At 38.6% G+C, this 12,085-nt stretch overlaps 1 protein-coding gene across 6 annotated transcripts in view; it reads left to right on the forward strand.

Annotated features, from left to right (window-relative positions):
- Positions 1-12,085, forward strand: part of SLC25A21 (solute carrier family 25 member 21) — a 516,682-nt gene that overhangs the window by 352,525 nt on the left and 152,072 nt on the right. For all 6 annotated transcript variants that reach the window (XM_082452248.1, XM_082452250.1, XM_082452249.1 and 3 more), the window contains one exon: positions 11,668-11,751. In XM_082452248.1, the coding sequence (XP_082308374.1) occupies positions 11,668-11,751 (84 nt within the window). The remainder of the gene's footprint in view (positions 1-11,667; positions 11,752-12,085) is intronic.

Below are 12,085 nucleotides of genomic sequence, written 5' to 3' on the forward strand. Positions count from 1 at the left end.
TAATTGTTTTAAAATGCAAAGTTACATTTATGTGAAAGCTGCTAGTTAGAATTAGATGAGCATTTTATAAAATTAAATGACTTGAACTGTCTTGAATTGCTTTGTTACCTGCCAAAGTACCCATCTATAATTCAGCCAAAAACATTAGTTGTCTTTTATTAAACATTTGGTTAATTAGTGAAGTATAGAGTCCTATACAAGTTCTGTGGACAAGTTAGGCCTGCTCCTGGGTGGGAATAATTCACGCATCTTTTCTGTTGCCAGTGTTCTAAGTGATTTTTAATTATTTTTAGCATGTTATTTGATGATAATAATGAAACCATACCCTTCCACTGGGGCTGTCTTGAGTGTGGGTTCATGACATAATGGTATAGTCATCATTAAAAGTATTTAGTTGAGAGAAAGAGAGAGCGAGCAAAAGAATTTACAGAGTTATTAGATGGTGGCCTTGACAATATTCCCCAGGCACACAGTAGGCACTTAAAACACTTGGAATATGGAATAACTAACGCAGATGTAGAGAACGGCTTGAGGGCACGGGGTGGGGGCCGGGTGGGAGGGGAAGCTGGGATGAAGTGAGAGAGTGGCATGGACATATATACACTACCAAATGTAAAATGGATGGCTAGTGGGAAGCAGCCGCATAGCACAGGGTGCTTTGTGACGACCTAAAGGGATGGGATAGGGAGGGTGGGAGAGAGGCTCAAGAGGGAGGGGATATGGGAATATATGTATACATGTAGCTGATTCACTTTGTTGTACAGCAGAAACTTAACACAACATTGTAAAGCATTTATACTCCAATAAAGATGTGAAAAAAAAAAAAACAACCCTCGGAAATAAATCCCACAGAATAGATGCTAGGTAAATACAGAAATGTGGTTTTTTGGTCCAGAATGTATCAATTCAACTGTCTACAATGAGAGGGCTGAAAGGAATCACATGATGTCTTTTGCTCTTCAAAAAACATTGCATCTAAATTCTTTTACCAAAGATGTCCTGCCCACCTTCCCCATGCAGAGATCTCTCTCCATCCATAGTGTATACCCCGACAGGGAGAGATCAAATTAAATGAACACAATTGCCATTCATTTGGGTGATGTGCAAGTAACATTATTCCCTTCTTAACAAATGAAAAAGCTTGGCTTCAGAATAGTGATTTTACTGGTCCTTCACTGAACTCGAGAGACAAATTTCTAGTACAACTGGGAGACTTCAGGGAAACCTACTCCCTCCAGTCTGCTGCCTTTGTAGCTCCAAGCTGCTACTTTTTCTTTTTTAAGTGATTTTAACCCTACAAATAGAAGGAACTGTTAAACTAAGGGGTACCCTGAGATGAGATGAAAAATGTAAAAATGCAATCTAAGTTAAAAGTGATTTACAAATAAGCAGGATTATTACCATTTTGGGGTCATTTTCAGGTCCTGTCCACCTATGAAATGCTTTTAAAAACTGTGTTCTCATTTGGATCCAATAACTTACCCAAATCTTGGTAACATATGAGGTAAATCTTGGTATAAAAAAATAAACTTCCCTTGAAATTTTCCTCAACTCTGATAAGCATAAGCATGTTTACTTCCTTAATAGCCAAGTTTATTATCTCCATTCTTCAAATTTCTTTCTAGAATAAGCATTTATGCTTATGAATACAGAGAAACCACCCACTCTTTTCATCTTTCTTTCTTTGACATTATTGAAAAGCGTCCTTTCTTATCAGTACTAAATAAAATAGGCACATTTGATCAGTTAAAATAAGATGGATTGTATATATTAGGCCTCCAGAGACTCTATCTTGCCTGACATTCCCCCTCACTGGGACCCAGGCTTATGGTCTCTAGTGCATAATTAATTTCTGTCAAGTGGCTCAGTTCCCAGGGCAAGTAAGATTCGGGTAGATGTGACTGCTTTTGAATCCCCTGTTCTGGAAACCTTTTATGGAGACAAGAAACCAAGAATTTGAGTCTCATCCAGAGCAATGAGCTGAGGTTCAACAGGTAAGAATGATGCCATATGGTCCTCTGTCATGAGATAGTAGGTGCTATTGGTGAACGTTAGGGAAAGTTGTGAACCCAAGTTGGTGGGGGCAGGAAAGGGAGGATCAGAGAGAGAAAGAACATAGCTAACTTTTTTTTTAGGGGGGTTAAATTTTGAAAAACTATCATTATTTTGGGAATATGGGAAAACTATGATACTTGTCATGACTGTGGTTATTTTAATATTTGATTGCTGAAGTTGATTTAGCCCTCTCTATTTTCATCACCTTGGTAATGGGTTTTATTTCCAATCTGTGATCCATCCTTCCCTCATTTCCCAAGTATGACTTGGATTCATGCTAATCAACCACTCTAATGGCCAGCCTAGGTTAGTGTACTTGGGAAAATGTAGATGGGTGTATCGGGGTGTAAGGTCATTTGTTGGCATTAAATGTGAATTTTAATTAAATGTAGGCATACATACACACATATGTATTTTCAAAGAGTGGCAGAACTATAATCTGATATTAAGCTTAGTTTTATAATGTGACTGGTATTTTACAAAGCAAAATGACTGAAACACATGCTAGTCAAGCTTTTGTTTAATTGAGACCAGTTTATGCTTGGAACATTTTAATCATACAGCTCTGTCAATTAACCTGTTTTATTGCTTGTGGTTTAACATTATTAGATTTAGGTTGTTATCTCTAATGATCATTTGTCTCTGACTTGTTAACTAGCATATCGTCATTAAAATAAATTGTAGAATTATATTGTCAGTGTACTTAGTTATTATCCCTTAAGTAATATAAACAACTGGAAGAACTTGTGCCAGATGGTAGCATAAACTCTCTTATCATGATTCATTTTACAATGTCAAATTTTACCCAGGTTCTAAATACTAGGAATACTATATGTCTTATAATTGTGTTAAGATGTACAAAACTAGATCTATTTCATCACACTATTCGGGACAAGTAGGTAAATGTTTATTGTAACAAAATTTGTGGTTAGCAAAATGATGAACCATTTACAGGATATTTAAGTGTACTGTTAAAGTGTGAACTGTAAAACGTACAGTCACAGACTATCAGGTTTTAAATCTTCTTGGCTTGTGAAAGGAGACTGCAATTAGATGTGTCTAGGATCACAGGAAATTACCAAAAGTATAATCAGGCTATCTGGGTTGATCTGATAGTTCAGAGAGATAATATTTTTGAGGCTCTGTTCAAAAATGTGTTCGAAATTACATGGCACAGAAGATTTCCCTTGCTTTTGTGGCCTTGCCAAGATGTTATTACCTTATCTGTAGTAATTATCTAGGCTGACTGAGCACTCCAGGTTACATATTTCTTCAAATTATAAACTGTTCTATAATAACATAGAGAAATTTATTGGTCTTCTTTACAACATCATAAACGCTAAGCCAAAGCATAGCCCAGCCCACCTACTCCTAGTAAAGACATTCAGACTTTTAAACAGACAAAGGGCATCTTAATTTTTACCAGGTAAAGGTATCTATTTCTTTTATAAAGAGACTCTCTCCTAGGGAAATGACTGAGCAACAATCAGGAAAAGTATATTTCTTTTCCATGAATTTTCAGAATAATTTGATGAGTAGCCAAATATGTGAGTACAGCTTTTGAACTTCAGTCAGTGATCACTGCTGAGGCAGAGCCAAACTCACGACCCTTGTGGATTTGTTAACATTATTTTAGGGTGTTAATTGATGCCAGGCCTAGACTGTGAACCCAACAAGCAAAGGCAATGCTTAAATTGCAGATAAACTAAATTCCTAGAATCTCTATTTAATACTTGTGTTGTGCCTTATTTTATAATTGATTACTAACATTTCCCTGCCCCCCATCTGTTTGTTCCATTCGTGGTCTATTCATTGTTGGGTCTCCAGAACTCTTAACCTTGCCCCTTGTGCAGATGGGTATCTCAGGAAATGTTGAGACAGAAATCTGCATCTAGAACTGTAAACCACACCCTTCCAACATGATTAAAGGACTCTTGTGCTTATCATGGCTAAGGCAACGTTATGTGGATTTTTGTTATATTTAATCTGGAGTAAAACAAAAGACCCATAGCTGAGATTTTTTTTTTTTTAATTACCATTCACAATCACCAGGGACTTAAAATTAGAACAAGAAAGCTATGGATATAGAGAAATGTTAGGAGAAAACCTTTCTCCCCAGCACTTGCTAAAGAAAACTGATAGAATCATCTCCCAAATCAGCAGTGTCAACTCCCCATCCGATGCTGTCTTTCTACAAGGATGACAAATGCAAAGTCCCCTTCCCCCTTCAGTTCGGTGGTTAGCCTTTCATGGGAAGGGGGTATTTCTTCTCTTGGGGCAGCCTCAGTATAAGGTGATTTTTCAGAGTACAAGAAACAAATACGGCTTCCCTGGTGGCTCAGTGGTTGAGAGTCTGCCTGCCAATGCATGGGACACGGGTTCGAGCCCTGGTCTGGGAAGATCCCACATGCCACGAAGCAACTAAGCCCGTGAGCCACAACTACTACTGAGCCTGCATGTCTGGAGCCTGTGCTCCGCAACAAGAGAGGCCGCGATAGGGAGAGGCCCGCGCACCACGATGAAGAGTGGCCCCCGCTTGCCGCAACGGGAGTAAGCCCTCGCACAGAAACGAAGACCCAAAACACAGCCAAGAAAAAACAAAAAAGAAACAAATATACATGATGGGAATTTTTCTAAAGATGTGCTTTCTAGGGCCTTTTTCCAAAGTTTGTAACATAGGCGTGTACACCTAAATTTCAAAGCCTCAAACGTGTCTTTGCATGTTCAGTGACTTTGCCCATGCTCAACGAACCAGTAAGCAAGCAAAAATACTCTGTAGGAGCAACATCTTATTTCAGTAAGATAGGCTAATTACAATGAATTAAAATCTTTATTTAATCTTCCTACAGTTATCCTTTTAATGTGTTCTGTAATTGCAAACCTTTAGTCTGTTAATCTCTGATTCATTGGTGGGTTTCTTAAGTGTTTATTAAGGAGCACATGTAACATTCTGGTAATTACTAATAATCTTTGTTCATAGCACATTTACAAAGATCTCTGCAGGGAGTTTCATTAGGCTCATCACCACTTATTGACAGTGTACAATTTTTACTAACGGTCTCCCACCCTTATAAAATATGGAATTTGGAGCTTTACTTTACAAAACACAATGAAATGTCTCTTCGAGAGAAGAGACATTTCTTATGGCTAACAAACTCAAATATTAAGTCGGTGTGTCACCGTCCCTTCAAAATCAAAGTATCCTCTAATGTCTGTGGTGCCATTTTACCACTGAGGAGAAAGGCAAAGAGGGGTTAAATTACAGTTCTCACCAGTTTACACTATTTATCGGTGACAGCACTGGAGCTGAAACTGGTGGCTCCTAGTCAATGTCTCAGTCTCCCAAGTGCCTCACCTCCTTTGACACAAAGGTGTAATTTTTGTGTAGCAGTGCATTATGGTAGCATAAAATTCCACTCAGGAAAAAAAGAACCACTTAGGGCTGTCTCTGGTGGGAAACAAAACATCCTCACCCTAAACAAAGCCATCCTCACCCTAAACAAAACCAGACCTTCGTGCCACCTCCTTGAGAGCTGAAATCCCTTTAACAGGGGACAAGTTCCGGAAGACAGCATATCAAATTAAAAGGCACGATAAGGATAAATGATTGGTGTGAATGCTTTTCTGAGAGCAGGGTCGAGTAGGGGAAGGTAAGAGAGAGCATGAGAATACTCTTGGACTGGAAAATGATCTGGAGATGATGCTAGAAATAAAACCCACCTATCTCACTGCTTGGCTTAAGATTGGTGGCAATGCCAAAGGGATGGGTTAGGATGGCTTTTGCCCCCATTCCCAAATCCCCATCAGTTCTCAACCCTAAAGCACCGCAAATAATCATATGATCTAACTAAAAAGCAGAGCATGTGCTATGCAAATATAGCTTCAGGACAAATCTTATCCCCTACCCCAATCTGACTCTTTGCAACTCAATTGCTGCCCTTCATATAAATATATAGATTACATATACATATACATGTATATATACATATATATATGTGCATGCGTGTGTGTGTGTTTGTGTGCCCTAAAGCCTCCACTTCCCAATATAGACTCCATCAGCCAACAGTAGATGAAGATGATAGATGTAAAATTTCCTTTGGAAAATAAAGGCATTGCATAAATGTGAGACTTAGGAATTTTCAAACAGCCTCATTCTACAGCTTTTAAGGCAGTAATAAAGTCATTGTATTTCTCAACACGTATCATTCTTATGATATCTTAGGAAGTGCGCAGACAAGCTGAATGCCTAAAGTGACATTTCTAACAGTGCTAAGAATCAACAACAGACTTTGGTATCACTGACTAAGCACACAATTAAGTCGGAGGAAATAGTGCAGTAATGGTTCTTGACCAGTTTAAAGAAAAATATTTTAGTGAGTGAGAACATTCTTTTGCTTTTAAAAATATGTTTGTACATTTGCTCACGAACATTGAGCAGCTCTTCCTTGCCCTGTCGTAACCGCAATAACTTGCTTCATATTTATGGTGTGGTGGATGGTAGGGCTGTTCCCTCCCAATTTTAAGAGTGTGCAGTACCAGGCTCCCTGGCTCCATGGCAGATGGGACCACTGGCTGCTGGGCAATGGAGCGTAGGGTTTGAGCCACACTCCTTTTCCCTGTGTTTCTTTCTGACCTGATATTAGGCACTGAATATTTCTTAAGTATTACTCCATTGTCCAATTTGCCCATTTGGCAGCAAGTTTTCATTCTAATAAAAGAAGTTCCTCAGATGGAGATTCCAGATGTGGCTAAACTGCTTTTATTAGGACAATGGGAAAGTCCAGTCTTTTCTTCTAGATATCTTGATTGTATTTAGAGTAGTGTGGCTTTGCCTTTGTAATTTTACAAAGAGTTCTATTACGTAACTGGAAAATTGTCTCCTCGAGCATAGAGAGAATTTGTTAGCACAGAACGCAGCTTGGAAAATGCTGATGTAAAGCCTCAATTCGAGAGAAACCTTTTAAGTTGCTGAAATGTAATGGAGACGAAGAAGGAAATTGCTGTTTTACATGATTGACCAAAATGCACTGTAATTATATCAACTTGAAACAGATTCCTTAGAAGAACTGATAACTCTGTGATCAGAATAAGTCATGTGTAGTGGAACTAAATACAGCATGGACTTTCTCTGCAGAGAGCAGACATGCCGTAAGTGAGATGTGCAGTAGAAGAGACAGCTGTGCTTGCCTTAGCCTGTTTAATGGGACCTCTAGCTGCTTTAGGATAGTAAGGAATGGTGGGAGGCTTTACAGAGGAATTAGTATGTACCATGCCTGCCCATCCTTTTGCATTGCTCTGCAACACAGCTTGTGGACTCTCCTCGTGTGATGCTATTTGATGTTGCCGTTCCTGTTTGTAATGAACACAGCATCACTCATCAGACAGTCAGCTTCTAAATGGAACACTCCTCAAAGATTCCACTGACTGTCCTTGCTGCCTGTTTTTTTTTTTTTTAAAGTGGGATGAATATCAGGAGTCCCACTTTTTTTTTTTTAATTAATTTATTTATTTATGGCTGTGTTGGGTCTTCGTTTCTGTGCGAGGGCTTTCTCTAGTTGTGGCAAGCAGAGGCCACTCTTCATCACGGTGCGCGGGCCTCTCACTATCGCGGCCTCTCTTGTTGCGGAGCACAGGCTCCAGACGCGCAGGCTCAGCAATTGTGGCTCACGGGCCTAGTTGCTCCGCGGCATGTGGGATCCTCCCAGACCAGGGCTCGAACCCGTGTCCCCTGCACTAGCAGGCAGACTCTCAACCACTGCGCCACCAGGGAAGCCCTTGCTGCCTGTTTTAAAGTGGGAGGGTAAAGTTTAATCACAGATATTTAGCCCAAATATATCCTTCCCGTTTTCCCTCTTCCCTCTAATGTCACTGCATAGTATTGATATTATTTTCTGTCAGCCATAGATAAGATCATCTCCAGTAAAAGTAATACTAGTGTTTATTCAGTGCCAGTAAAACTCATTGGCTGACATGTGATACTCTGAAATACTATTCCTAAACATTATTCCTTGCATATGGTAATCATCTATTTGTACATCTCCTTCACATAACTATAAGTTTCTAAAGGGCAGGATTATATCTTATTTCTTCATAATGCCCCAAATAGTGGAGTACCTAATACATAGTAAGTATTCAAGAACTCATTAACTGAGAATAGTGGATTGGAAATATTATCTGTTGGATTCTGAAAAAAGAAAGAAATTGCAACTAATGAGTGAAGTGCCTAGACTTCCAATAGCCAAGTTAGATAACTAGTTAATTAAGAAGTAATTGGGGGGCTTCCCTGGTGGCGCAGTGGTTGAGAGTCTGCCTGCTAATGCAGGGGACACGGGTTCGAGCCCTGGTCTGGGAGGATCCCACATGCCATGGAGCAACTGGGCCCGTGAACCACAGCTGTTGAGCCTGCGCGTCTGGAGCCTGTGCTCCGCAACAAGAGAGGCAGCGACAGTGAGAGGCCCGCACACCCCGATGAAGAGTGGCCCCCACTTGCCGCAGCTAGAGAAAGCCCTAGCACAGAAACGAAGACCCAACATAGCAATCAATCAATCAATCAATAAATAAATCTTTTAAAAAAAAAAGAAGTAATTGTACTCTGTATTCATTTTTGTGTAAGCTGACAGAGGACCCACCTTGGTATTACTGAAACATGCAGACATCATAGACAAAGCTGATGTCTCTAACCCCATCAATAAAAGAGGAGCTAAGGTCAATTTTCTTGCCATTAGGATTCAGTTGCTTTGGTCCCTCTCATGACTCACAGTTCCTTCTAGGACCGGGTCACATGACTGTGAGATGGCCACAGAGTTAGTTGAAATGCTCCGCTGAGGAAAAGGCCAAACGCTCTATATTGGTCATTGACTTTATCTCATAAACACCCTCCTCTAACCCGCTCAGGTCTCCATCCACCCTGAGCAGCTGAATGCCACCAGCAGGGTGCTGTAACATCCATCCTGAACGAAACACGGGAAGTTGTCATGGTGGGAGATCTTTTCTTTCACTTCTATTAAAAGGACATCTTTCCCCCTCTCAATTCCCTACCTGAAATGCTTTCTCCTGGCTTACTCTTTTTGCCTCTCTGAATCCTATAGGACCAGCTTAAATCCCTTCTCCTTCCTGAGATCCTTCCTGATCCTCTGCAGAAAACAGTAATTGCTCCCTCTGATGAACACCTGGGCAACTTATGCTGATGCTACTTGACATTTTGGATATTTTCCCTTTTATTGTAAAAATTTTTTTCTCATTTATTTACTGTGTTTCTTGAGAGTGGGGATAATGCCCTGGGTTTTTGTAAAACCTATAGCATCTTATTTCATATGGCAAATATTTTAAAAATACTTGGTAATTTGGGAGAAAAGTATCCAGAAAGGAATTTGACAGAGGGAAATGAACTTAATGAAAATGATTACAGTTATTATGAGAAAAATCTATAAGCATGTAATGTTTTTATAATATATAAAACTATTTTAAGTTATTCTCTTGAACGTTAGACATAAGAAATTTTTCATACTCAACAATGAATGTAGGTTACAAATATGCAAATGCAGAGATGGAGATTCTTTTTTGAATTAGAATCAAAGTCGTATTTTGGAAATCGCTCTCTATGTTCCAAAATTATTTGTTGTATAAACTTACATGTAGTTATTCCATTATACTGTTTTGTGTTTAGCATTATTAATTCATTTGTATTCCAAGTCCCAGATTATCTCATCTACATACAGTAGTCCAGAAATACCAAACGTGGTCCACCTACCTGACCATCAAATCATGTTCTCGATTCTAGACAGAACTGCTTACTGTGTCTTCTAGGCCAGTGGTTATACACACACCAAATGCACCTCTGGATCCAGAACAGTTTAAATGAGTTAGTTGTAAAGCTTCATGATCTTCTGATAAGCTCCATGCAATTTAAATTTTAGGGATATAGTTCTTGCCACTAACCTCCTAAAAATGATCATGCCAATAGAGATGTAAGTTTGACAAGCAAAAACATTATGAATATTTATGACATTTTAAACATTGGCAATAGTAAGTCTAGGGCAGTGGAATATTACTTGCTGGGTTGATGAGGATCAAGAGAGGATCATGTTGAATGTATCATTAAAAAAACCCATTGATTTAAAGAGAAAAGTGATCACCCAGCAAGCTCACCTCTTTTACTACATTTCTGTTTCCTCCATTCATATTCTGGCATCATTATCTTCACCCAGACTATCATAATTGCCTTCATCATTATTCTGCCCCCCATACTCCCATTCTAATCCACCCAATCAGACAATACATATTTTATTAGGAATTTGTACGTTTCAAGTACTCTACTGGAAGAATCAACTCCTTCATCTCAGGACGGCTACTCTCCTGCACAATCACGTTCAGCAACTCTCCACTTCACAAAGTCAAATGTAATCCAGCCTCACTTTCCAGTCTTATAGTCTACTTATTCTGTTCATATGCCCAGTCACTTCAATCAAAGCAAAATATTCACACTTCTCTGTGATATATGTGTTAGTTTTCAGCATAATTCCCTGGGGCCTAGAACTATAAAATAAATCATTCTCAGAATTAGAAGTTATGTTCATGTCATAAATCTAACAATCTGAGAAAAGCATCTTAGAGTAGACAATATTAGAGGTGTTTCCGAGAATTTCTATTTTAAAAGGCTTGCTAAAACTGTGGAGGGAAGTACAGAAGGAAGAAGGGGCTTAACTTAGAATTGGGACAAGAAGGTTAAACCCAAGGAGTAGGCAGCCTAAAGAAAACCGAAAATGGAGAACTGGGGTGTAGGGAAATGACAGTACTTGCCATAGATGTCATTAGAAACAAACCCCAGGGTAAGATGCAAAGTACATAAGACCCTCATACTGGGAACTTCCACATTTTGAAGGTTAGAGTTCTGAGATGCATGATCATACCAAAAAAGAAGAGGAAAAAAAAAGAATTTGGCTTTCCAAAATGGGATACATTTTTATTGCACGCAAACTACGTGCAGAGCACTGTGCTTCTGTGAAGGTCCAGGTAACCTGAACTACCCCTAGTGACCAACTCTGCTCCATCATGAAGTACTGATAATAAATCGTATCACGGTACGACCCGAATTCTTGCTCTAAACGCAGGCTCCTGTCTGCCAGAATGAATTCCAAATTCATAATCAGGATCAAAGTTAGGCCATATTAGCTGCTCTGTATTTTTAAACTTTGTATTAAATTACCATCAAAGAGCACTAATTAAGATAAGAAATAGAGCTACTTATTTGTTTCATATGCATCTTCAGATTTCTGAATTATGCATTAAAACAATCTATGACATCTGTGTGTGCTTTTCGCAAAAGAAAAAAAGCATAAATGCCTCAGGGTGCATCTGCCTAGCTAAGAAACAGATGAAAAAAACTCTTTCTGCAGTTCTATTAAAGTACAGAGAAATATCATAATTTTAAAGGCTACAAAAATAAGGTAAAGATTATACAAGACAAATAAATCAGTAAAATCTGTAGCAAAACCCAGAATATTTTAGATTAATCTGAAAAGGCTGAGTCTCCTAAGACTTTGAAAAATGAGAAAAGCCATTTGGCAAAATCCTTAACTTGGATTTTTTTTGTTTGTTTGATTTTGTTTCTAGGTTCCAGATTCAGAGATGTGCAACTGATCCAAACAGTTACAAAAGCTTAGGAGACAGCTTTAGAATGATTTTCCGCACAGAAGGGTATGTATGGTTCTTTATATATAGTCTCTATGTTGATGTGGGCATTTTAATATATTACTACATAACATGTTTTCTCATTTTGAATGATTTCTTTTCCTAGTCTTAGTAGGGAAAAATATTTAAAAGGGTGTCTTCCTATTTTTGTGTGTGTTTTCCCTGATAATACGGTTGAAAATTAAATATGTATATTATAGAAACTACCACAAAAAGGATGTTAATAATATCCTTTATTAATAATAGTTCGATGACTAGAGGAGAATTTTTATTTTGTGCTATTGAGGCTTTTTAAAGTTCTTATAACTGGGGATATCTAAATGTGATAGTTCTTTATTTT

The sequence above is a fragment of the Balaenoptera physalus genome (assembly GCF_965194825.1).
Source record: "Balaenoptera physalus genome assembly, chromosome: 2".
In the NCBI taxonomy this organism is placed as follows: domain Eukaryota; kingdom Metazoa; phylum Chordata; class Mammalia; order Artiodactyla; family Balaenopteridae; genus Balaenoptera; species Balaenoptera physalus.